Source organism: Puntigrus tetrazona, chromosome 3, assembly GCF_018831695.1.
Source record: "Puntigrus tetrazona isolate hp1 chromosome 3, ASM1883169v1, whole genome shotgun sequence".
Classification (NCBI taxonomy): domain Eukaryota; kingdom Metazoa; phylum Chordata; class Actinopteri; order Cypriniformes; family Cyprinidae; genus Puntigrus; species Puntigrus tetrazona.
The window spans coordinates 25,346,705-25,374,506 of record NC_056701.1 but is presented as its reverse complement, the minus strand read 5'-3'; the positions used below and the strand labels follow the sequence as shown (position 1 = coordinate 25,374,506).

The 27,802-nt window shown below is 37.9% G+C and overlaps 1 protein-coding gene across 4 annotated transcripts; it reads right to left on the bottom strand.

The window, feature by feature from the left end:
• Window positions 1-8: 8 nt before the first annotated feature.
• On the bottom strand, window positions 9-27,723 carry arhgap17b (Rho GTPase activating protein 17b). 4 transcript variants are annotated; one of them, XM_043235730.1, is made up of 20 exons: window positions 27,422-27,723; window positions 23,587-23,626; window positions 18,818-18,922; window positions 18,669-18,745; window positions 17,694-17,805; window positions 17,539-17,615; window positions 17,136-17,253; window positions 16,981-17,049; window positions 16,580-16,661; window positions 15,967-16,094; window positions 14,577-14,688; window positions 14,202-14,283; window positions 12,495-12,575; window positions 12,297-12,410; window positions 12,105-12,193; window positions 11,130-11,265; window positions 8,860-9,093; window positions 7,545-7,672; window positions 6,162-6,539; window positions 9-1,458 (listed from the first exon to the last, which is right to left on the bottom strand). In XM_043235730.1, the coding sequence occupies exons 1-20, from the start codon at window positions 27,472-27,474 to the stop codon at window positions 1,316-1,318; spliced, it is 2,358 nt and encodes a 785-aa protein (XP_043091665.1). In that variant the 5' UTR covers window positions 27,475-27,723; the 3' UTR covers window positions 9-1,315. The 4 variants fall into 4 exon arrangements, with proteins under 4 accessions (XP_043091665.1, XP_043091664.1, XP_043091666.1 ...); XM_043235729.1 differs by having other exon boundaries at window positions 12,105-12,196; window positions 27,422-27,722; XM_043235731.1 differs by lacking the exon at window positions 8,860-9,093 and having other exon boundaries at window positions 12,105-12,196; window positions 27,422-27,721.
• Between the last annotated feature and the right edge of the window lie 79 nt (window positions 27,724-27,802).

Genomic DNA, 27,802 nt, shown 5'->3' with positions numbered 1-27,802 from the left:
TGGTCTTGTTTTTTGTAATTAAGCTTTTTATTAGATATATAATCAGAAAACAGTTGAAAAAAATGAATTTGTACAACATTTGTTCATCTGAGGCACTGGAGAACGTGAAGAACGAGAATACAGATGGAGGAACTGTGCTCACGAACGTACAAAAGAGGGCGAAACAGAAAAGAAAAATCAACACGCGATTTAAGAGCCAGTTTAAGATAACATATGCACAGAGATATAAACACACGCTCCTGCAAGGAAACAATGGCTTTGGCTTTCTAGCTGACGCTTCCTGAGCTTGACTGATCCGTTAACCCTTTCATTCACATTTGTTTTTTTTTTTTTTGCAGTTGCATACAGCATGAAACAAACCCCCCTAAAACTCTGACACAGGATCACGCGCTTTTTTTTTTAAAAAAAAAAAGCATCTTTGGTCATCTTGAGAATGAAGTATTTCATAACAGCACAAGCAGGGTTTATTTGAATGGTCAACAGCGGATGGATTCATTGGTACTTGGCAGCACACACTCCACTAAAGTAAACCCTGTAAAACTATTATAATAGTTAAAAACTACTAAACTATCAGAAAAACGACTGTAATGTGTCAACGCTACACTGCAGTCAGTATTGCACCCCAGGAACAAACACTTATGAAAATCTTATGCGCGAATTAAATCGACAACATCAGTATAACCGTGATTTGTTTTTTTTTTTCAAGCTTTTTAAAATCCAATTTTTGTGAAATAAGAGAAAAGGAACGATTAAAACGAAGAAACATTCACCGTGAAAACAGAGTGGGTCGCACAAACTCAGTGATTCGGTACGTTTTTCAAGGCACATATATAAAGACTAAAACCCAAACCAGCTCATTTCATCTGTATATGCATGTTAACATGTGCGTAGAGTTTACAATGTGCCAGCATTGTGAGGAGTTTTCTGTGGGGGTCAAAGGTTAAAGCGAATGGCTATGTTCGCAATAGCATGCTAGCATACTTTATGTGCTGTATGCACCGTGTACACTTTTCAAGATGGCATACAAATATACTGTAAGCTCTGATGACCTACTATAATTGCACACTGTGCTGGGTGCTACGTCCCATAATGCAATGCATCGACTTGATCATTCTCACCAAATACTTTTTTTTTTATACCTAAATCTGAATACCTATATTTTTTCATAAGCTGAAGTCATGTGAAACGTTTTTCATCCCGTATACTTTCACGTTCTCAAAAGCACTAGTAAGAATACAAAACCCGGTAAGTATGCTAGCATTCTATTACGAACATAGCTTTCTATTGGCTGTGTGAGGACTGGACTCCGCCCACCTCACAGGGAGGTGTTTTCTGATTGGTGCTCATCTTCTGAGAGTGTTTCTGTGGTTTCATCCTCCTTAATCTCGGGGACAAGATCCAGCCCTGGTCCCGTCAAAGATCTTTCCTTTCCATCTCCATCTCCATCTCCATCTTCGTCTGCGCGATCATAATGCACGGTTAGAATATTTCAAAAACATTTGATCATATTTCCACCAAAATAAGACCTTCAAGAAAAACAAACAATATTTGAGAGAAAAAGAATGCATCATCCTTTGTCATGATGCACTCGGGTGATATGCAATATTAATATTATTTTATTAACTGATAAAATAACAAAATGTATATTAGTTGTGACACACATAAACCAATACCAATACTGATATTTAGTGCTGCCAAACAATTAATCGCATTCAAAATAAGTTTTTGTTTACATTAACGCATGTATATGTTAGGCAAAAATATGTTTACATACATGAAAATATATATTAAAAAAATTATATATATATAATATATATATATATATATATATATATATATATATATATATATATATATGGATGCAATTAATTGTTTGACAGCACTATTAATATTGTATTAATATATAAACATGACAAAAGTACACAGTTGTTCAAAAGTTTGGGGTCAGTACTTTTAATACTTTTAAATAAATACGTTTTAGTTTCTGCTCAAGAATCTGTTATTATTATCAATGGTATAAAAGTGTGTATATATATATATATATATATATATATATATATATATATATATATATATATATATATATATATATATATATATATATATATATATATATATATATATATATATATATATATATACACACATACACACATATATTTACATACACACACACACACACACACACACACATATATATTTACATACACACACACACACACACACACACACACACACACACACACACATTACATATATATATATATATATATATATATTTTTTTTTTTGTTTAATTATTGTAACATTATTAAAGTTCTTACTATAATTTTTGATCAAGTTATTGCATCCTTGCTAAACAAAATGATTAATTCTTTTTTTAAAATAAAAATCTGACCCCAAACCTTTAAATCTCTAGCATATTCAAATGTAAAATAATCAATAATGTTAAGTAATACAGTCTCAGTGGCACAGCTAACATTGACCTTGCAGAAGCAGCCGAGGTTCATGGGGAGGGAGTTACTGTATGTTTAGTTGCATTAAGCGCGTGCTGGTGTTTTATCCTAAGACACGCCACAAAGACACTGGTCATGCAGGTTAACGTGCTGTTAGTCGGGTTAAACAGGCAAAGAAAGAACGCGTTCAGACACACACAGCACGCCCAGAGTTCTTACCATCTCACCATCTGCCACTCAAACCACATCTCACAGGCAGAAGATCACACATCTGTAACAGTGCAACAACGTCACAACATGTTCAGAGATCACACCGACCACCGGCACAGTGAAGCCAATCACAGTTCAGACGGCCGTGAGCCTCCATCAAGCCGGTCCAATCACATCTCAGCCTTCCAAAGACAACATCGACCCCTTTCACTTCTTCAGTGCGCCAAAACCGATCGCATTACGCTACCAAGCATAACCTCCGCCGATTCAAAGTTTGAAGCTGCTAAGACTTTTCAAAAATATATATTGATTAAAAATACGGTAAAATTGCTAAACATTAATACAATGGATAATAACTGTTTTCTATTATGGTATTCATTCCTGTGATGCAAAGCTGGATAAATTCACTGTCACGCGATCATGAATCGTTTCTACAATGCCGATTTGCTGCTCAATTATTATTACTATCATCGATATTTACAAACAAACTAGTTTTGCTGCTTAAAATCTAGGCGTAAAATGATTTTTTTCAATTAAATGCATCCTTGCTGAATTGATAATCATATTGGTTTCTGAAGGATCGTGTGACTCTCGAGAACTCAAGTCACAGGAATAAATTACATTTTAAGACGGGAAAGAGTTGTTTTAAACTGTAATAATATTCCACCGGATTACTGTATTTTTAACCAATAAATGCTGATCGTAAGCGACTCCTCTAAAAATGTTAGGACCGTGATCGGGGTCGGTTTTGACTTCATGTTGGCTTTTTCGGATGAGGTCCTGATGGCAGCGAACCACCAAAAAGAGTGCCATTGAACATTGGAAGTGGTGATTTCATTAATCAGGGTGGTGCTAACGTCATTAAACAGCTCGCTCTCATGCAGATGCGGTGCGCGGTGGAGCAGGAGAGCGTCTGAACGCCGGAGGACTCCTGGCAGCTGCGGATGTTTCCACAAGCTCTGGAAACCGAGCCGTTCGCTGAGCCCAACTTACCACTGAGATTATTACACACCGCGCATCCTACAGCCAGGCCAACCATGACGGCCCGTGTTACGAGGAGGAAATGTGAAATCCAGACGTGTGTGTGTGTGTGTGTGTGTGTGTGTTACACGCTAAACTGAAGAGCTGTGTTCTGAGTTGAAATAATGCGTGCCAGGGACAAATAAACATCACAAAGCTGCTGAAAGGCGTGATGAATAATAATAAATTACGGTAATTAAACGTCGCCGAAGATTCGGTTTTTCCACGAAATGAAGAAACGATGTTTGGATGCTTTCTTTAGCAATGTTCGGTTTCTGGAAGGCAACGTTTGAAGCCGAGCGAAACTAGGAATCCAAACATTTATAATCTATCGATTACAAGACGGGTAGGATTACAAGGAGCGTGTCAGGGTCAGCACAACATCCGGGACACGAGTGTCACGAAAAATAAACGGTAACCTATTCCTTCATCTATTACGATTACCTTAACTTTCAGTGTAAGTGTGGTTTTGTAAACAGGCTTTTTGCCTCTTTTTACTCATTTCATTTTATTAGTTTTTAAATAAAATATTAATTAAATAATTTCCATTTTAGAATTCATCAGTATTTTCCAAGGTCATGGATGTTGTCTATTGTTAATATTAATTTATCAAGTGAAATACCTTTTCACGTTTAATTGCATCATTTTTAATCAATAAAACAAAACTATTATTATTATTATTATTATTATTCACACTTCTATTTTTTCTTCTGCCATGGTGCTGCGCACACAATCAATCTATTAATTTAATGTAAGCTATAACACTTCTCATATTTATTAATTTATTTTTTAAGTACACATTTATATCCTTTTTATTTCCTTATTTGCATTTTATGATACGTATTTTCTACATTTCATAAATGCTGTCCATTCTATTTCATATTTATTATTATTATAAACAGAATTTTTTTTTTTAAATCACTTCCATTTTATTTTCGACAAGCCATGGATGACGTCTACAACTCAACTTCTATTTAATTAACCTTTACCGTATTATACTTCATTATTAATAAAATAAAATCACACTTATTTTGAACCTTATTTTTATTACAGTCTAATTAAACACGTAACCGTCCTTCCTCTATCTATATCCACATCAAATCATTTATATGAACTCAAATTTAAACGTGAAATATGTACGCAACTGTTTAGTAAGTGACGCATAAAACAGTTAACAAAAAGACCCGTTTTGTCCCGTATTACAGCTTTATGCTGCCAAGAGTCGCAGACCGTGTGCTACATCCATCCTGAGAAACCTACTTCTGAAAACAAAGCTTGTTACCGCTGGATCTGGGGTTGTTTAAACTCTTTATAACCTGAAGATGAAGTTTTTAGTCTCCGGCAGCACCTGCAGGCTTCTCTGGTCACGTGAAGCGAGCTCAATGGAGGGAAGCCCTTAGGAGAGTTGTCTGGCGCCGGGCTTTCTCCCAATAACAAGCTATTAATGAGACGGACACCAAACACCTGACTTTAACACAGGCTCTGGAGGACCGTGTTTCCATATCAGAGCTGACTGAGCTGTAGAAACAATCTAACGACGTAGAGGCAAGTCCACTTCTCTAGTTGCGTGCGTTTGACCGCAGGAAAAGGATAAATGTGCTATTATTTTTCTATTGTATTTATCGAAGAAGAGAAAAGATGAAAAAGACAAGCCCGGATGCTGCCATATTGCTCGCAATTTAGTCATGTCCTGTGTTTGTATTTTCTAGAAATAAGTAGAGACAATCATTTTACAAAAGATGTTTAAAAGTCGCTGTCAAAAGATTAATCGTGATTAATCAAATCCAAAATAAAAGTTTCTTTTTACGTAATATAATGTGCGCACCGTGTATATTTACAGATATTAAATATTTAAATATGATATAATTTATATGAATAAATACACAAAAATACATGTAAATATTTTCTGAATATATACACATGCATGATTTGTATTTATACATAAATAATAAAAATGCACAGTAAGCACGTTTATTATGTAAACAAGGACCTTTATTTTGGATGCAATTAATCGTTTGACAGCGCTAATGAATTATTTCCATTATTTTTTTTTTTTAGGATAATTACATTGGCTACAGCATTTTGCTCATATGTTGTATTTTTACAAATAAAATGAAATAATGAATCATATTATAACTAAAATACAATAGCCTTTTCTTTTAATTCCTAATTTAAGTATTAAACAATGGCATTTATTATTATTATTATTATTATTAATCCATAACGTTGGCTAGATTGTGAAAGAAAAGGTTTTATATTTTAATTTAATATTTTTTTCAATGTAAAAAAAAAACAACCTAAATGTGCATATTTAATATTTATGTATATTTAATAATTATGCCATAATAATACCAATTCCAAACAACCGTATAACTCGTTTGTAAAATAATACGATTATTTATTATTATTGTTGTTGTTGCTGTTATTATGATATGTTTTTTGCGTGTGTGTCGTAGTGTTGTCGTGACTCTCCGTACCTGAGATGATCTTGGATCCAGACACGCAGACTCCGTTGGGGCCGTCGCCGGTCGCGGCTGCGGTGGGGCGGGCCGGGCGGGTTTGGGCCGCGCTCGAGGGTGGGCCTGGGCCGCGGCTGGGAGCCGTCGTGGGGGCGTGCCGGGAGGGTGGGCGTTCTGGGGGCGGCTGGGCCTCTTCTGCGCTGTGGGGAGGAGGCTGGGACGGAGGCTGAGGAGGAGGGTGGCTGGGGGCCTGGAGGGGCAGCTGGTTGTTTCGGCGGGGTGCGATGAGAGGCTGAGGGGTGCTCGGGGCCGGGGCCTGGTTAGGAGCCGCTTTCGTGCTCTGAGGTGTGGGAGGGGCGGCCTGTTTGGGAGGCGCTGGCGCTTGTTTCTTTGTACCTGTAACCAAACGGCCCAGACATTAATGGCTAACATGCGTTTAAAGGCACAGTTCACCCCAAAATGAAAACCGCGTCGTTATTTGCTCACCCTCACGTGACCTTCATTCATCTTCAGAACACAAAATGAAGATTTGTCTATTAGTTGAATCACGTGGACTAGTTTTTACCTTTTTAATTTGTTTAAAAATATCTTACTTCGTATTTAGAAGATGAACAAAGTTCTGGTGGGTTTGACTTTTTAACTAATTAACTTATAATTAGCTGAAAGACTTCCCTACATAAATATCTTTTTAGTTAGAAATGACTCATTTGAATTAAAAACAATATAAACTATGCTACTACGCCGAGGCATTAACGTTTTAATATATAGAGCATAAAAATGTACATACATTTTTGAGATTTACTAAAGATAAAATGCAGCAGTGTTATTAAAATAGTAACAATTGGAAAATGCTAAATTAAATATGTAAAACATGTGTTAAAAAAAATAATATATGCACAAAATCATATATATCTGTTCAAGATAATTCTTTTTGTTTTTGGAAAAAAAATCTCCTATGCTCACCAGGGCTGCTGAATTTATTATATCAAAAATACAATAAAACTGTAAAATTATGAAATAATACTATACTTAAATACTATACTTAGAAAAAGTTCATTTAAGTATAGTATTTATTTATCTGTATATAAAATGTAATGTATTCTTGTGATGCAAAGCTGAATGTTCAGCATCATTACTTTCCTTTGAAAATTGCATTGATTTCATGCTCAAAAAACATCATCATCAATGATGAAAACACGTGTGCCGATTCATATTTCTCAATATTTTAAAATATATTTAATATCTGAATGCATACTGATCAGTTTAAAGCCTGAAGCGAACTTCCTTTCTCTTTTTAATGAAAGTGTATTCTATATTGACCGACTGTTAACCTTTTAAAAAAACCCTAATGTCATCTGATATCCAATACATTGCAGATCCCTGAATAAAGATATGAGATACCTCTGCGGCCCAAGAAAGGGCTGGGGCCCTTAGGACCTGAGGTAGGGGTCACCACGTTGAGCTGCGTGGGCGTCCCGCTCGAAGCTCCGGGGCCGTTCCTCAGGGCAGGGGGCGTGGATGCAGGAGCGCTGCGGAGAGGAGAAGAGCACCGTGGGATCACACTGCAGCGTTTACACACAGCTCAGGTCACATGCAGAGACGTTAAAAATGTAGTGGTCCAAGTTGAGTTAATGACTCGCACTGAAAGGTTATGACAGATATATAGCGCGTGCCTCAAGGAAACACAGTTAGCAAAGTTAGCAGTGTTTTATTTTATCCTCTCCACTAAAGAAAGAGCAAGCCACAGAGAAAGGCAAGGCGGGACACACAGATTCAAGCATCATAGAAAAGAGACGCACTAGAAGGATTTGGGCCCTGTCAGGGATCATTTGATAGATTATGCTTAACTTGAGATTTGAGAGGCGTTTGCTTTGATCTTCCCGGTTTGATAAATCAAAAACAGGGTAAAAAAAAAATAATCATGAAATAATCATATTTTTAATAGTTTTTTTTTTTTAACCCAAGGGCCCCAAGTGTATTGCAGTGGACTCCCTAAAAACATAAAATACCGGCTGGAAACAAACCATAAGAAAGACATAAAACTGTCCATAAAAAAGAAATGGCGTGTGATTAATATAATGATTCATGATTTCCAAATAGTCTTTACAAAACAAAAAATATCAAAATTAAGCCATTTCTTTTTTCACAGTTAAATTTTTATGTCTCTCTCTCTCTCTATATATATCTCTATCATATATATATATATATATATATATATATATATATATATATATATATATATATATATATATATATATATATTAGTGCTGAATTCTGGAAGATTTCACTTTTTTTGGCCCTACATAAGAGAAGGGGGTACTCTCATATTAAATTTGTCATAGGAACTGGGTAAAAAAAAAAAAAAAAAAAAAATCTTAATTAAGGGTCCATTGGTAATAGCTTCCAGCTTTCTGGTAAGCATTTTCTCATTTTAAAAGTGTTTTGACAACAAAAAAGCAAAAACACCACGAGAGCGGCACAAGCAAACAACGTACACGACACAGCGACAAATTGCCTTTATAAAACTGTTAAACAAAATTGACAAATTGTTTATAGCCTCACTCTGCGATTGCACCCCATCGTTATCTATTTGACTGATTTCGAAGCGATAAATCAAGCGAATGGCGCAAAACGCCGTGCTCAGGACACACAGGTTTGAGCGGCCGGCTCCCGGCGTCCGGCGGGCTGAGGTGTTGGCGGTCGCACCGGTCCTTACCTGTTCTCCACAGTGTGATGAACTAAAGGCTGAAGGGTCTGAGGAAGCACAGCTCCCGCCTGCCCGGCCTCCAGACCCCAGCCCGTGGGCGACAGAGGGGGGGGCTCAAACACGGGAACCCCCCCGTCGTCGTCGATGGGAGGCAGAGGGGGCTGGAAGGTGGGCACGGAGTGCTGCTTTTTAGTTACTGTGCCAGCTCTACGAGGGGCGATTTCCGGCTGTTTGTTAGCAGGGCTACAGGGAAGAGGGGAGACAGCATGAAACTCACACCAGAGAGTGACAGTGGGGTATTAGTCTCCACAGAAGAAGAGGAGGAGAAGGACAGGACCACCACCTGACCACTGGGACAGGACACGGCCGAGATTTATAATGTAGAGTTTAAGGATTCGGCATAAAAACTTCTGCATGTATATATATATGTGTGTGTGTGTGTGTGTGTGTGTGTCTATATACACATTCATACACACACATGCATATTTATATAAAAATAATAAAATTAAAATTATATATATATATATATATATATATATATATATATATATATATATATATATATATATATATATATATATATATATATATATATATATATATATATCCGGGAACTATTTCTGAAAATTACATTGTTATGCCACAGGAACAAAACCATTTCATTAAAAAATGCTCATTTTTTTTAAGCATGGCCCCTAATGTGTGTTGTTCTGAGAACCCATGATGGTCTCTATTAATAGACAATAAACACCATATATATTGAACACTGTGCAACTCAATGCTGCATTACCAAAATAGTTATACTGTAAATTTACACCAGTAACAAACCTTGAAACATTTTATATTTATGCTAAGCATTTTAACAAAGTTAAAAGAAGGGAGCATTTATTTATTAATGTAAAATAATCAGTGTTTATATTGTTAACTAAAATAAAGTTCTTGCTTTAAATATATCTACATCTATCTAAGTATAAAATATACATATGTAACATGTAAAATAAAATAAATATTAGGTCTTTAAATCTTAAACCTAAAAAACAGTTTCAGTTATCGTTTAATAATAACATTTGACATATTGCTTAAGTAAGTACTAATATAAGTACAATTAAAACTGAAAATGAATTACACAAACACACAAAAAAAAAAAATTAAAATGTAAAAATTAAAAGCTGGTATTGCATATTATGAACGCTTTCTGTCAGTCCAGATAACAGCATTCGCAAAATACATAACTGCAAAATTACTAAAACCTAAACGAACATTTACATTTCTTGAATGTGAAAAATAAAAGCTATTTCATTAGCAATAAAAACTATACAATAAATGTGTATAAAATTATTAAATATATAAGTGCTGTCAAAGTGTGTGCACTGTGTATATGTGTCATGCATGTATAAATGCACACACATGAAAGTACATATTTAAGAACAATTTGTATCCATTAAATATATTTACATCTAAAATATAAGAATATAATCATACATTTATATATATTTTCAAAATATACAGCCAGTACACACGCACACATATATTATGTAAACAACTTTTATTTAGCGTGTGATTAATTGCTTGACAGCACTAATATAAATGAACCCTGGCATTACTTCAGCCGTTCGTTAATGATGAAGCAGCCAATGACATTCAGCCGAAGGACTCTCCTGAACCTGAGGCACAGAAACACGTTCGGTATGACGGCCTGCGGGAGAGGAGCCGCTCGACTCATTCTGAACATACCAAACCGACTCGACAGGACCGAACACTTCCTGCTTTCACTCGCTGACTAACCAGAACTGAAATGATCGAATCTGCTGTATTTACCAGAACACGACTCATTTCATTAAAACCATTCGTTGCTTTTAATGCTGCATTAGCTCTTTTGAAATGAAAATGTTTTTTTTTTCCCCTCTGAATTTGGCACCCGTTTCGTAAGCATGAAATATAGCAATAATGCGTTTGTACATAGCTATGAGCATAAAGTTTTATTTATTTCAGAAAGCATACAGTAAGCAACTGTTGACAAAAACCGAAGTAAAACAAAGCAAACAAAGCCAAACCAAAAAAAAAAAAAAAGAACTGGAAGAAAAATGAAGCAAAACCACAAAACAAACATGGCTGAGAAAGTTGCATGTGTCGTTTGAAAGGAATGCGTCTAAACAGCCCCCAGCTCTGGGCTCAGGCCGTCCGCTTTGACTGTGACGGACTCACTGGCCACTACATAGGACGCGGACACTACTGTGGAGTTGGAGTCATGTCTGTAAGCGCGGGGATGAGACTTGTACCTGTCTTTGCGGGGCGTGTCAGAATCGAACGACCCCTGGCTGCCCGGGCGCCTCCTGTCTATGGTCCCCGCTTCGGAGTCAGGGGTTCCTGGGCACCCAGGCATAGCAAACATGCCTGAGACGTTGAAGTCCACATCTGAAGAGAGAAAGACACGGCCGTGACGGATCTTAAAAAAATCATTTCCAGCACAAAGGCAGACATTCATCTGGGAAATCGTGCTCTTTTTACTGCGGTGCGATCTGAAGCAGTATTGTTTGCATCTTTTATAGAATTTCCATCGTTTTTTATGGAAAATTAAAATAAAACAATTATTATAATAAAGTAAAACTGCTAAAAGATAAAAAACATAAAAGATAAACAGCTGGGGAAGGTGGAGGGGTTCAGAGCTCATGTTAACCAGACAATTAATAAAATTACTAAAGGATAACTGACAAAAAGCTGTATCAGAATATTATTAAAAAAAACGAAAAAAAAAAAAAAAAGTGATAAACTTGGTACTGTTGTAAACAAATGTTATTACTCCATGTTTTATTTGTTAAACAAATACGTCCAAACTCACTTTAGATAAAAGTGTTTGTTAAATACATACATTTAAATAATAATAATAAAATAAATAAATCAACAAAACCTAAATTAATGAAAATGTAAAAAAAATTCTAATAATCTTATACTGCTCTGATAACTCTGATTAAAAAATAGTTCTAATTAAATGCTATATTTATTATATTTATTAATTCATTTTTAGCTTTGCAATTCACATTAGACCGCTGGAGGCAAAATCTAAAAAAAAAAGATTACCAAAAGATTTTTTACAACTCATTTTCAAGTCTGACTTCAAGTGTCACTTTTCCAAGTGGAGAGCTGTAAAAGGCAGAAGTAGCACACAGCGTATTCTTCTCCTGAGCAGTCATTTAGGAAGCAAGGCATCAGCCTATCTAGACAGTTAAAGCTCACTAGGTTTTAGACAGCCTTACCTTCAGGGAAGAACCAGCTAGCGTGGTTGATTATCAGTTCTATTATAGACACGACATGGACGGAGGTAGTAGCTGCCATTTCAGCCAGGCTTCTAGAAGAACAACAACACCGTAACACATCAAACTCTTTCACGAGAAAGGCCAATTAGCTAATGACATTTTTATATAAACGGTGCAATTTTAGCGTCTCACCCCTCTGTCTTGGCCCACAGTAAATTGGGTCCCAGTACGATGGCGATGTTGCTCGCCGTCATCTTGTTTATGTCGCTTTCCAAAGAAAGCTTTGCGAGAAACTTCATCAGGTACCTTCGCAGACGGAGATTAGCTCGTTACGATCACAGCAGTCATTCCTAGTCAATGCCGGAAGGTTAGTGCAGTAAACAAGCTGACCTGAAGTTGGTCTTGTTGGCCTTTGGTAACATCTCACACACCACCCACAGCGCCTGAAGCCTCTTATCAGGGTCAGAGATACTGCAGGGTGAGAGAAAGAAAAGAGTCAAACACCTGAACTAGTTCTGCAACATCTTAACATCATTTCACACCCTTTATTAAAAGAGTATAATATTAGCATTGGTGTCATTACGTGGCTTTTTCTTGACAGGAAGTGACATTTTATGTTGCATTTATAGTTCAAATCTTTTTTTAATACATCTAATGTTTTTAAAAAAAGGTTCATGGGATTATTCTTTATGAAAGACTTGTCCGCACCCCCTAAAAAAGACTCGTTTAAACACGCCCCCACTTTTCTACATCACAGAGTGGGTTTATTTTAATAACACCGCCCAAATGTTTACACAAAGAAAGGCGGCAGAACTATTATTTTTACTGTAGTGTTGCTGCAGGCGCCATGTTCTGGAGACGCTGTGTTTCGCTGTAAAAGAGAAACTACTTTCTTTGTGTTTCTAAAAGAGGACACGGCTAGAAATCAGTGGTTAAGTTGTATTCACAACACCATCCCAGAAGAGTTCAGAACAAATATTAGAGTGTGTTCAGTGCATTTACAGAGGACTGATTCCTGACCCTGACACAGCGGCCTATGCTGGCTGTGAGCGGAGACTATAAAGTGAGGCGATTTTTTCAGCTCCGCAAGGATTCTCTGCAGTAATTTGAGTTTTAAAGTAATCTTCCTCCAGATCAAACACATGAGCTTATGACACCTGACATCATCTCTCTTGACGCCCCACCTTAAATGATCACAGTTACAGAGATGAATCACTTTATGGGATACAAACATAAATGATTATGTCATCACCTATTTATGATCCCTAGAGTGTAATATTGAGACGTTTCCTCAGGCAGCATGTGAAGTGTGAAGTTTCTGGCCAAGATGTGGAAAATATGGAATACGGTCGTCACAAATTATAACTGACGATGTAAACCCTTTCAGTTATGTTTAACAAAATTGATACTGTCTAGAAAAGCCATTTTAATTTTTTGGGATGCAACCCCAAAAGATAACAAGGAAACACTAAGCTATTACAGAATCCAAAATAAAAGTTTTTGACTGCATAATATTTACGTGTGCTCTGTACATTTATTATTATTATTATTATTATTATACATATGCATTTATGTATTTCAGAAAAAATATTTTATATATAATATTTTATATAATATAATATATACTTATCTATACATTATATGCATAAATGTATACATGCAAATGTTTTCAATACATATACTGTACGTGTTTGTATTTATATATACATAAACATAAACAATGGAATATTCACAGCAGGGATAAAAATCTAATGACAAAGCAAGAATTTAAAAAAATGCATTTTGGGTTGCATCTTGCATTAAACCTAATGAAATATTTATCAACCTTTTTTTAATTAATACTTTTATTTAGCAAAACCGTATACAGTATAGAAAACCGAGAGAGTATAGAGTTTTATATGTTCTCTTCTGAGCTTTCTAATAATCAATGAGGCAAAAAAATATTAAAGGCTAACTTTTCAATGGTGGTATTTCTTGAATTAAAGCATTTATATGCAAACTCCTGTTCAGGTTTTGATGAGACTCACTGAAAAACCTTCTGAATACAAAAGGCACTGAAGTGATGCATTTGATGTATTATATGTGAATACGCTTTACTTTGAGGCTTGGATCCACTCTTCATACAGCTGGTAGGTCATCAGAGGTTCAGGCAGCTCCCTCAGGTAAGATTTCAGGGCTCCTAAATAATCATGGAAAAACATAAGCAACATCAAACGAATTTGCAAAACCTCAATTCTGTTATAACATGAAATGCAAAGTGGATTTAGACTAGCTGTGGTGCTCAATCCGGAGAACGGAACTGAACGGTTTCGTATTTTTGTAATCAACGTCACAGCCCCTTGTGTTAAAATCAAACGAATCCAGCCTCAAATTCTGGGAGCCGTTTTAAATGCAGAGATGCTATAATCCCTGTAAGCAGCTGCAAACAAACTGCGTCCTTCTACGGTGTCATTTACGGAAAGTGTCTGGTACCGGCTACAGCGTGAGGGTCCGAGTAAAACTCCTCCAGTTGGGAAGTGGAACAGTCCAGTGCCGCCTTTAACTTCTTGAGTTTAGAGGCTCCGGCGGCGATGCGGAACAAACCCTGCCACAAAAAGAAATGCTGTAAACACGCAAGACCTTTGCAGCGTGCAGTACAATATAAACTGAGATGCTCCTGTGTTAAAAATGACTGGAAAGGCTGTTTTCATATGTGTCAGTGATGGTTTCACAGGGAAATGATTGTCTCGTTTCACTGCTATTATTAGTCTGCCTTCAGCCCAGAAGCAGAAGTGAATCAGTAGACGTCTCTATCACAGCCTTGCTCTCACAAACATCTACTGCTCAATCTCTCTCTCTCTCTCTATCCAATCTCACCCATCCATCCATCAATCCATTCATCCACCATCATCCATCTATCCACCTACCATCCATCATCTATTTATCCAGCCAAACATCTATCCATTCACACCTCCAACCATCCATCTATCCATCTATCTATCTCCATCATAACTTTATCATCCATCTATCCATCAATTTATCCACCTCTTCAATCATCCATTTGCCCATCCATCCATTTATGTATACAAACATGTATCCATCTGTCAATCAGTCTATCCATAAGTCCAGACATTATCTCTTTATCACCTTTCAATCCATCAATCATATATCCACCCACCCACATCTCTATCTATCCATCCATCCATCCATCCATCCATCTATCCACCAAACCACAAATCCATTATCTCTTTATCATCCATCCATCCACCTGTCCAACCATACATCGGTCACCCATCCACACCTCCATCCATCCATTCATGATCTCTTTATCATGCAACAATCCATCATCTATCAATCTATCCATCCACCAATCAATCGATCATCTATCCACTCCATACATCTCCTTATCATCCATCCATCCATCTGTCTAACCATCCATCATCTATCATATATCAATCCATCATCTATCAATCTACACACCCACCCATCCATCCATCATCTGTCCTCCAATCAATCCATTTATGCACTTATCCATCCATCAATCCAACCTGAGACAAAAGGAATAAAGCTTAAATATTAAGAAGATGCTAAATCATCACACATGTGAATACAGGCAGGTGTTTAAAGCTCGAAAATTAAATCTTGCAACCCTCTTTTATTTGGACTTACGAGACTTATGCTACTTCAGTTGTCAAATAAATGTAATCTATTTAAAACTAGTTCTGTACAACACTGCCCTTGGCAAAATGCAGAAATATTGACCACTTCCCCGAAAATAACAACTATCTGCCATTGTCTATACAGTAACAAAGTGCATCCACTTCCCCTCTGGATGAAAACAGTCATGTCTTGTTGTCCGTGTGTGTTACACAGAGCGAGATACCTCTTCGTGCATGCCGGTTTCCAGTAGCATCATAACACAGGCCTCTAAGGGCAGAGCGATCTCTCGGCTACTGCGTTTCAGATGTTCTTCCAGAGCCGTGCCAAACGCTGGCTTCTCGGTCCATTTATCTATGTCAGATGAAGAGATGAAGTGAGAATAATTTGAGTTATGGCAGGAAACGTTTAAGAATCATCACTCGGTGTGTGTGTGTGTGTGTGTGTGTGTGCGCGCCAGGTAAGTCAGGATGATTTACAGTGTGAAACAGGATACATTATAGTGCTGGCCACCAGGAAGCCTTGAAAGAAAGAGAATGATTCACAGCTTGATGATTTCATAGCTACGTCTTTTGTGTCTGCATGCTGTGTCGTATATACACCAAAGCATGTTCTATATATGAAGAGTTCATCTGCAAAAACAGATCAGACAGTCTTTTTACGTTTTCAAAATCTTGTTTTTATAACGCTATCATACTTTTGTTATGTTAGTTAGCAGTTTTTTGGTTATTTTTAACCTAAACATGATAACTGAAAATCTGTTTTTGCTAATATTGGGTTGTGTTGTGTGTGTGTGTTTATAGACGCTCAGTGCAGAAAGTGAAGAGTGAATATCACACCTTGCTGTGACTGTATGGTGGGCAGGACGCTCTCGATGGACGCCAAAGCTCTTCTGTGGTATTCGGCTTGAGCTTCTAACAACTATCAAGACAAACACACAAAAACTTTACTCTTTTTCTATTTTTGTCAGAGAAAACTCAACGATCTACTAACTACCTATACACTTAGAATACAGTATAGCTTTATTCATTCAAATTAATTCCACTGACCGGATATGATAACTACTAGTGTACCGTATAAACGGAAGACCAATAAATACCACCGACCTTTGACCGGCTGCTTACTGATAACCAGTGTTATAATTAATGGTCATTCTGATGCCTTATTTGCAAGTTAAATTATTCCATTATAGACCGAACTTTATCAGACATTATTGGTCTTGTGGTTAGTGAAGACCTACCAGCACATAATAGCGAGCATATTCTCCTTCCTTGGAGGAAAAGTTGTACATATCTGCTGCTACTTGATCCTAAAGATAAAAAGAGATCAGGCTGGATTGAATGTGCCAGCCAAGGTCACCTAGAAAGCTCGATACAGCCTGACTCACACCCATACCTTGCATATTTCCATTTTGTTTTGAGCTTCGTCCATCTCCTCCTTAAGTGTGTCAACCTTGGCAGCCATTGCTTGAGCGTTTGTAGCTGACGGAAACGCCTTTGTGGCCTGCAAATACCTGTTTTACCAGCGTTTAAAGCATTTGCTCTATTATTATCATTAGAAAAGACACTTATTATTGGGCGAGGCCTAATATGTTTACGTTCAGTAAAACACGCAGTATTGTGAAATATCATTTCAATTTAGATTAACTGCTTCCTTTTTGAATACATGTTCAAATGTAATTTACTCCTGTGATGCAATGCTGAATTTCCGGCATCTTTACTCCAGTTTTTTAGAGTCACAAGTTTGGAACGTTATAAATATAATAGCTAAAATACTATACTATATATACACCACACACCTGGCTTTTGCAGAATCAAAATCCAACACAAGCTTGGCTAAATGTTTCCTCTGCTTCAGGATGTTAGGGATATCCACCTTCAAGCACAAAAACGAGATGTAACCTACAGCGTACGTTTAAAAGCAGGTTCTTCGCCTGTCTTTGGCTTCACGTACCTCCGCCAGCTGGCTGAGAGGCTCCAGAATGTCTTTCTCCAGCTGAACTTCGTGTTGGCTCTGCTCCAAGGCCAGTTTGTTTTCAGCTTCTCCACAGACATCCATCATCTTCCTATAGATACGACATCAGTCAATGTTAATATCGTGCTGTCTGGTCACGTTTATTATTCTCGAAAGCTAAACAGATTCTAATAATAGGGCTGGGCATAACAGCCAAAAATATCATCACAGTATCGTTTTCCACATCATTCGATATCGGTTCGATATCGGCATAACGCATGTTCGTTAGACCTTGAGACTGAATGTTACCATATCTTGTTTGTTTACAAATAACAAGTACATTCAGAAATGTTTGAAATAAAATAAAATACGATTTCTTTAAATATATAATACTGAAGAGGGCGTTTATGGTTTAATAAATGCAAAAATATTTCTAAAACAAGAGCAATGAAATGAATTTTAACAGCGCAGTTTTTTTCGTGCTGCACAACAGAACTTGAATATTGCATAAATGAAAAAATATGGGTTACAAAAAAGGATCTGGTCTGATATTCCTTAAAATAAAAATCAAACACAACTACCATAATGCAAAAAAACAATGTACTCTAAGATTATCAACCAATCATCATCTAGCAGCACAAGGTCACGTTTTCCGGCATGAACAAATGTAATCTAATGTTACACCACTATATTATGATTTTCACTACCAAATGTTGTTGGGCAATAGTGATGCTTCCCCCTGTATTTTCACAGATAAGGCCTGTAAATACAGCCCTTGCCTGACAAAACAGATGATTCGTGGATGTTTGGTCACATGGCTATTGAAAACAGAAACAGTTCCTGAGAGCGCTGTCTCTGTTTGACTCAGAGAAGAGTGAACGTTCATTATCAGTATGAATCACAGGTCAGATGGAGCAGATTATGGGACATTTTTGGAGGACACGTACGTCTGTCAAAGAGAGTTCATAAACTCACCCGATGAGGGACTCGTCTCCGAGCTGACTTACTCCATCCACCATGGATTGTGAAAGGGCTGTGAGAGGAAGCTTTTTCTAAGAGAAGAAAAAAAACAACAATTCATAAGCGTGCGGGGAATTGGAAATGCAAAAGCAGCCGTTACTTACATGTCTCTTGTCCGCATCCGAGCCCACGTTGCCCTGCAGACACATGACCATCTTCTTGTGCACATTATGCGAGACCAATCGCATATTTTCAAGGCGACGCTCAATCTGTAATATAACGCGCATGTTACGTTAAAAGTTAAAACTCTCCAGGATTCCAAAATGAACGGAACCGAAGGTTCCATTCAGCACGTTAATAATCATGGTCACATGCACACCTTTAGAGGCTGTAAATGTCCCTCTTTATTGATTTGAGCTGGACTGCGATTCTTGCATTAAAGGACCATTTTGGATCCGCAGGTTGTCTCAATCTTCATGTGAATCTTCCTAAACCTTCCCTTAGAGTACTTACTGTGTTTTATTAAAATACCCCTCCACTTCTTTTGAGTTAATAAGTTGACTTTTACCGTTTTTGAATCCATTCAGCTGACCTCCAGGTCTGGCGATAACACTATTAGCATAGCTTAGCATGAATAATTGAATCTGATTAGACCAGAAGCATCTTGTTTAAGACTAGAAGCAGCTCCTTTCTAAAACTTTATATCGCATACTAAGTTGCGTCTTTCTAGACTGATGGGTGAAGTAATAGTGTTTTATTATTGTAATAATGTGTGAATGCAGCATGATCCGAATGCAGAGAAATATACAGAAGTGAATTGCCGTCATTTAGAAATGAAATCACATTTATGAATGAATCGAGATCATGATTTTTTTTCAAAGAATGGTGCCTACTAGCTAGTTGAAGCAAACAGCTGAGAAAGAAAACACGTGTAACAGTATATTACTCTTAAAGTGACGGCAGTCTAATATTCCCGCTGTCTGCCATTCATGTTCATCAAATAATAAAAGAAAGAAAACCTCACACTGCTCTTTAACAAGAAAAAATATACATTTAATTTAGACAGTCAAGAATATGCAGTGTTTGTACTATTACGAACTTAAAATGATTCATCATAACTAATCGCTACCAAAAATTTTGCGTTTTTTTCTTTGATGAATATAAAGCTAAAAAAAAAGAGCTTTTATTATAAATAGAAATATTTTGTTAATTTTTTTTATAAATGTCTGTAATGTCACAATGGATGTGGTATTATCAAAAATAAGATCTTCTCTGTGAAAAGCAGAAAAATGGAGATTTCTAGTTGTTTCTTCAATGACCTGCAGTCATAAACAGGTTAAAGACGTAAAGCTACAGTGAATGAGAGGAAGCATCCGGGCAATGCTGCACCATGGCTACGTTTCTCAGCACAAATGACTATTTGCCTGAACGCTGAAATACACTTCAGCACATACAAACAGCCCACATATAGAAACAAGTGGCTGTTCACCTAAATCTTCAAATGTTTGAAGCTATTTGCATTTCACACCTCCCATCTGGTTCTTCTCTTCCTCAAAGACCGGCCTCAGTGTGCAGATTTTGATGCAGTCCTTGATGTTAACTTAACACTTTCGGGAATGAGTGCAAATCTTTTTAAGGCAGTTTGGGAAGACAATTAGGCCGGCGTGAAGGTTTGCCGACAGTCTGTGCGCAATCCGCTTCAGAGGCAAGAGTGTGTGTTTTACGGCTGGCACAGAAAGCTGCCAAACTGGCCGACTCTTCTTGTGCCGATTTCTGTCGTTCTCGCGTGTACGCTCAAGAATCCTCAAAGTGTGCCTGACAGTCCCTTAAATAGCTTCAGACAGTCGCAGTGGAACTGAAACTCTCCGCGTGAGGTTTTCAGCATCTCAGAGTCATGCTTCTGTCTGCAGCTCAAACGCATTTCAACAAAAGGCTCGCTGCAGAGAAGCAGGATTCAGAAACGTAACCGTCTGTCAGTGTTTATTTTGCACGCTGTTTCAGTGTCTGATTCACTGAAGGTATCGTGCAGAGCAAACAATGCTGCAGACATGGGCACTGAATTAAAGCAGTTTGCTAATCTGCAGCGCTGCCAAAGATCTGCGTTAATAATCGGTTAACAATGCGATAATAGTGCAGTTGAATATTCCCTTAAAATTGCATTTATTAATTACCATTATCACAATTTACACTGAATATATATATATATATATATATATATATATATATATATATATATATATATATATATATATATATATATATATATAATATAAAATATCTAAAGTCTGAGGGTGCAAAAAAAAAAAAAAAAAAAAAAGAAAATCACCTCTAAAGTTATCCAAATAAAGTCCTTAGAAATGCATATTACTAATCAAAACGTTTTGATATATTAACCGTAGGAAATGTACAAAATATCTTTACCTAATATCCTAAAGATTTTGGCCATAAAAGTAAAATGTAAAATTTTGACCCATACAGTGTATTGTTGGATTTTACCACAGATTTTTACCAAAAATACACTTCCAAATACTTCTTCAAAATTTTTACCACAAATATACTCATGTTACTTATGACTGGTTTAGTATATATATATATATATATATATATATATATATATATATATATATATATATATATATATATATATATATATATATATATATCCTCACACATGCACAAAAAAAGTGTTTCTGATGAATACTGAATTTATTTCCTCCCACTTTTTCCATAAACCAGCTATCAGGTTTCAGATCCAGGTTTGTTAATGGAACGAGGAAAAGGGAAAAACGGAGAGGAAGAGAGCCACATTGCAGCTGTTCTGCTTCCAAGCGAAGCAACAACTCGAGACAAACAGGAAATGACGATGGAGCCCCACCGGCCCGCGGCAGCAGTCCCCCTGCAGGGCTCAAATCTCCCACCAGAGCCATTTACACAATACTGACTGTGAAGATCTCACGGGCTTCAAAACAGTAGTCTGACGAGCTGCTCGCGATATAAACTACAGAGTTATTCTTAAACAACACCGCAACCTACGACCGACCACACTCAAACTATTTAAGGGGACAGGCCCATATAACTATGACGTACTTACAGTATGTGTGATGGTTATATACGGCATAAAAGCTACTACACCCCCTCATTTACGGCTGATCTCATTTATTATTTGCATATTAGGAGACCTTGTTCAGATGCATTCACACACTAAACACAACTAACTAAACTACACTACACTCCCAGCAAAATAAATTGCAGCAGTAATATTTCCTATAAAACCAGACTTAAAACGCCGTAACGGTGTTATTGTATTACAACTGATTACCGTAATAGTGTTTATTAGATCAATTTGATTTAAGCATGTTTTTAGGGTACGATTCACGCATGTTTGCATCGATTGCTCTTTATAAGTTTTAACTTGTATTTATATATAGTCAATAATCCGTCACTCAGTTTTAAGAGTTTGCGTGATCATTGCTTCAGTTCGGTGCAATGCAACACGACTTAAACAGTATCGGTTGGAGAAAAGCGTCTACAAAAGAGGCACCCTGTGTTGAAACAGCTACTGAAGAATGCGGTTCATCTGGCGGTGCTGCAGCCCAACGCCGCTTCGCAAAATCAGACCAACGCCACGGCCTTTCACCCGGCAGACCTTCCGACTCACTTCGAGTGGGAGTTTACGGCCCATTATCGTGTTTCTTTACCCTCCGGCAAACCCGAGGTGGTGCAAGTCGCGGAGCAATCAGGCAGTTAAACTCCGACCCTTGGACGAGGAATGCGTGAATGAAGGTGAAGGAGCAGCACATGAAGCTCAGACCAGCTTCATCACTTCCTTGCAGCTGTGCAGCGGTTCTGCAGAGGCACGTTTCGACACGAGCTGCTTTTTAAACAACGAGGCGGAGACGGACCAGGCTGATTCGTTTAGCTTTTTTAGCGTGAATGTTTGCTTTGGAAGACTCCGGGTGTCACATGCGGCACATATTTAGATTTATACGCTTAATTAGCAGCGTCTGCATACGCCGCAATAACGCTGCTGGGGGCTTTTTGGAGCTGTTTTTGGCCGTTCTTTGTTCACAGCAGCCGTATCGCACTCGCGCTGTGTGGCGTTTCGGTTGCTTTGCCGTTATCTGAAACGAGTCGAAAAAAGGGAAAAGGGAGGAGCGCGAAAGACGAGAGATTGTGGGAAAGGCCCAAAGGTCAACCGAGATACTCACTGAGTGTAACAGAAAGCAAGAAAGACCATTAGAGAAGATCTCGATAAGAGTCAAACTAGTCTGCTTTGTTATGCCTTAATATTCATTCATGCATGCTCAATATTTTGATTAATATGCATAAAGTGCATAAAGAATGTAGGTAAAGGATCATCTACGATCAGCTAATTTGCTACATATAGTCGTTTTTGACCAAACAGGCAAACAAATAAATAGATGTCAATATTAATATATTGGTGAATAAATTATATGTAAGGGAAAGATATGAAACGTCTAAGCTATTTAGAGGTTCATTATATAGTTTAAAAAATCATTATGCAAAAATAATTGACAGACAAATCTGAACGGAGTATACAAGAAAGCCATGAAATAAAACATTATACTCATATTATTAAAAGGTGGAATAAGTAATTCCTTATTCTTAATTGTCTGAAATTAGCAAAAACATATTTCGATTGTAATTGAATTTAAAGTGGGCTGAGGAAAAAATATAAATAGTAGATGAAAATCTAAAATTACTAAAATTACTAAATGGAAATAAATTAAAAACTGAACTGTAAATATAAAACATTAATACTAAATATCAAAATACATTAAAAATGACCAACCAACCAAAAAAAAAAATCTAAAGCTAATAAAAACTTTAAAAATATTAATAAAAAATACACATAATACTAAAACACTGGTGATTTGTGCTTGGTGATCAGTCAAAATATTCACATATTCACCGTAAGAAGGTCGTCACTCAGTACTTCTGTCTTCTCTGCTCTGTGAACAAAAAAAAAGGAAAAACTGTTTGGTTATATGGACAGACTAAATGTGACTGATGCTGTTCCCCCGGGTGACTGTGAAAGCAGGTTAGGCCAGTATCTCTATAAAAAGACACCAAACAAGCAGCACAAACATGCAGGAACATAGCTTTGTGTGAAGTCTTCACTTCTCGTGTAAAACTCATCATCGTTAACGTCACCCGTTCAAAACATCCATCGCACTTCACTTTTTTTTTTTTTTTTTTTTTTTAAACCTCATTTATTTTCCAACTGTGTCAACAAACTGTCGATTTGGCACATACGTCAGATGAAAAAAAAAAATCCACTTCCTGCATTCCACATTGTTTGTTATGGGAACTGCAGCGAAGGGGGCGGGGCTGTTGATGCTTTACGCGCTTGTCATGCAAAAAGGGGTGGGGCTTCATAACTAATGAGCAGAGGCTCCCTTTGACCGGAGGCCATAAAACGATCAGAAATCATACTCCGGGGACATTGTACAGTCAGAACATTAACACGGCATCGTCGGCGAGAGTTGCAGCATTTTTAGTCATTTAGTTACAATAGATATGTGTAGATATGCAGCTGTGTGTGTTATTTTGAACAAAAATAAAATGTTATTTCACTCTGAAATGACTTCATCTTTACAATAAGAATATTTATAATAATTCTATAATTAAATGCACTTTATCTTTAGAACTTGTTCTGTTCTGCTCTTTGTTGTCGTTTTCTTTTTTTAAATCTCAGATTATTTTTGTTTCATGCATCAAACAAGAAAATGACAGCTAAAACAAAAAAAAAATCTTAAAAAAAAAGAATAAAGTTGTCTTCAGATTTTCAAGATAAGGTATAAAATCAGTCCTAAAATTAAAAATTTAACAATTTAAAATAATAAGCTGTTTTTACTACAGTCAATATATCTTGAATACTACTACTAGTACTAGAGCACTGCTAATAATAATAATAATAATAATAATCTATTACACTGTTGTACATCCGGCTTGCCTTTAAAAACTAGAAACAAATACCATTGCTTAGGAAACTAAACTGAGCAGGGTTTTTTCATGTGTTAAACCTGCTGAGCCAGCAGTGCCGTAAAAAACAAAAAAGTAGGTAAAACCTCAAATCTTTTTTTTTTTTTTTTTATATATATAGCAAAGACTTTTTATCACCACACAAGCAAGGCAATGCTCTTTATGTCTACAGCTTTCACGTGATGTGCCACACAGACAGTGCCTCGAGGGAAAGGGCCCTTTCTCAAGGTCAAGCACCATAGTGATTGTTCTGATTGATTACATCAGACACTGTTAAATCACACGCGCAAATCAGTTCATGAAAGAAACCATAAATAACGAGGCAGACTCCATCTACGCGCGGTACTGAAAACTTTGAGAAAAAGCCACAAGTCCGGTCACGTAACAAGAGGAAGGATCCCGTTACGCAGGCTTGAGAATGAGCTCACGTTTGGCAGGAGGGAGTTTTTAGATTTCCATCAATACTGAATTAGCATCGATCCCCGGGTTCGGCACAATGCATATCGGGTTGCGCGTCGACCTCCAGAAATACCTCAGCGGACGTTTTGCACGCGTACGAAGTTGAGAAAGCAGCACACGCGCTATTATACAGATCCGTCTGAACATCTTTAAGGAGCGAGACCTCACATATCTTAGAGTAATCCAAACCGCTCCATGATTATTATAATGCAGCACGGGTCGAGCTATCTTTGCGTTTGAAATCGTTAAAGCAGAGGTTAAGCTCCCAAACACTGCTTTAAATGAAATCGACCAATAACCGGAGGAGGCTTGGAAAAATTACGTTTGGAAGTCCTTATAAGGAAATGAAAGTGGGTTTTTTTGACCTTGCACGCATGAGGACCTCTTGTTGGGGACTCCCAAAACAGGAACCTTTCATTACCCATAATAGGGGCACTTTAATTGTCGGCGGCCATGTTTTTTTTTTTCTGTTTTGCGCTGTCGAAGGCGTACTGCTCGACCATGACAAATAATTTTAGCCATAAGCAAGCAGAACCCGACTGGCAGCCGGAGTCCGCATCTCACATTATCCCCCCCCCAACAGAGCTTTGCAGGCCCTTACAAAATCCTACAAAACAATGGGCTTAAGTGGCGACGTGCTTATTCGGGAAGATTAACATTTCTCCAGATTACGCTGCTTGGTGATTGTCCATTTAACAAGAGAGATATTGTCCCCTCCTTTTCATTTCCGCTGACTGACTTTCTAACGCCTCCACCGCTAGCTTACAAAATACACCATTCTATTCAAATGTGAGCGTTCTACTAACGTTCCCTGACTGAGAGAACCTTCTAAGAGGTTCTAAGAGCGTTCCCTGTTGTTAGATGGACGACCTATATAATAAAGCGCGCCTCTTTCCACAACTTTCTTTCGACCACGCAGCTCACCGAACATCTGGTTTTGGTTTAAGAAAAGATGGAAATTCTACGTTCATCGGCACGCTTGAGCAGCGCAAGTGTCCCGGATCCAAACGGACAGTCTCGATGAGCCCCGTCCCGTCTGTGTGATTTACAAGAACCCAACATCAGCAAGAGCTCAAGACGCTGCGACCAGAGCGCGACGTTTTTAGATTTGACAGATTCGCACACGACTAATATAAAGCAACGTCCTTCGCGCCTCATCACCGTAAAATCTCTGACAGTGTTTCCTTTTGCAGCGGAGGCAAAGCTAACCGTGGGCCGCGACTTAACCGACCGTATCAAAACGTGGCGTCTCTCTCTGGGCCTGGAAAGCCGCCACGAGAGCTGGCCCGACCGTTACAGCTCCGACTCTGGATCCCCCCGGATCTGCATTCTGCATCAGACGCTCTGATAGACTGAGACGGGCGAGTGATGGATCCAGCAGCTGCCTGAGATGCTAAACTCGCAGAAAGTTCGCGAGCGAATGTAAACGAAGACCTTTTTTGGGGCGAAAACAAAACGCAGGCTTCAAGCTCAAAGCGAAAGGCATCTAAGGCATTAACCCTCTCACCCTAGCACGAGCAAATATGCGAGGCGAGGCGGCTTAAGGCCCTTGAAATATCTCTGCAGGGAAACCGGGGAAGACATTTCAAGTTTCCTCTTGCTGTTTCTGGGTTTGGTTATGAGATCTGCTGAGATTAACGAAAACGAAGTCACAGTTTACAGTGAGAATACGTTCAGGCTACTTACTGATTCTAGATTACATTCGTATTTAATTCTTCAAGAGCCCTATAATATAACAACAATTGTAACCTCGACTTGCTTAATCATTTGTCTAAACTGTAATGTTTTGATGCTATTTTCCCATTTTTTTTTCATATTATTGAATACTAACTACATCATCTTAATAAAATGTAAGTCACCTGCCAAGTCAATTCAATAAAAAAAAAACAAGTAACAGAGATATACATATCAACCAATATGAACGTCGTATTTTTGCACATTTGATATATTTCATTTACTGTTTCAGTCAAGTAGACGTTTGATGATCCTCACAGGAGTTAATATTAAAAAGAGAAGATAATCCAAATGATTGCAAATCTCTTGTCTGTAAAGTGGCCTATCAGGGGACGCCTAGACGCAACATAAAACACGCTGAAATGATTTCGTGAATAAAATAGCGCGTCGTGACCCAACGGCCTGTAGGGCCTGTAGTTTGTAACATGTTCCAGCTCGGACACCCCCGTGCGCTTCGGTGTTATCACGATCCAGTCCCCGCGCGCGCGCACACACACACACGGCGACGGACGCTCCCGACTTCAGTGTGAACGTTTTTACGCGAACCACGGTCAAAATAACACACTAACCTGCCAACGGTCTGGTTGGCGAGCTGTTTCATGCGGTTGAACTGCTTCTTCATCTCGATTCGTCTTCGTCCACCAACGTGTGAAACTTGGAGAAGTCGCCGTTCCGATCAAACCGCCGCCCGCGCGCGCGACGCTCCCATTGCGCGCGCACAACTGGACCAGAACCGGACTGTCTGTGTCATTTACTGCTCGCGTGCATTTATACACGGCGCGTCGGACGTGCTCCTTTCGTTTCTCATCCTCTCGATTTCTGGTTTAGTCAGTAGGCAGCAGTAACGCCGAGGAAATAGGAAGTGCAGTTCACTTCCCTATTGTGGGGTTGTGACACATGACACCTTGACTGAAGTATTCTGATTAAACTGCATGGTTTAACGCTCCGCT

Excerpts from the sequence above, each read along its gene's own strand:
- arhgap17b (XM_043235729.1), bottom strand. The coding sequence starts at position 27,474 with ATGAAGAAGCAGTTCAACCGCATGAAACAGCTCGCCAACCAGACCGTT. Across the intron at positions 17,806-18,668 it reads GGAGACGAGTCCCTCATCGG|GAAGATGATGGATGTCTGTG; the intron begins GTGAGTTTATGA and ends TCGTATCTATAG. Across the intron at positions 12,576-14,201 it reads GAGTGGATCCAAGCCTCAAA|TATCTCTGACCCTGATAAGA; the intron begins GTAAAGCGTATT and ends CTCACCCTGCAG.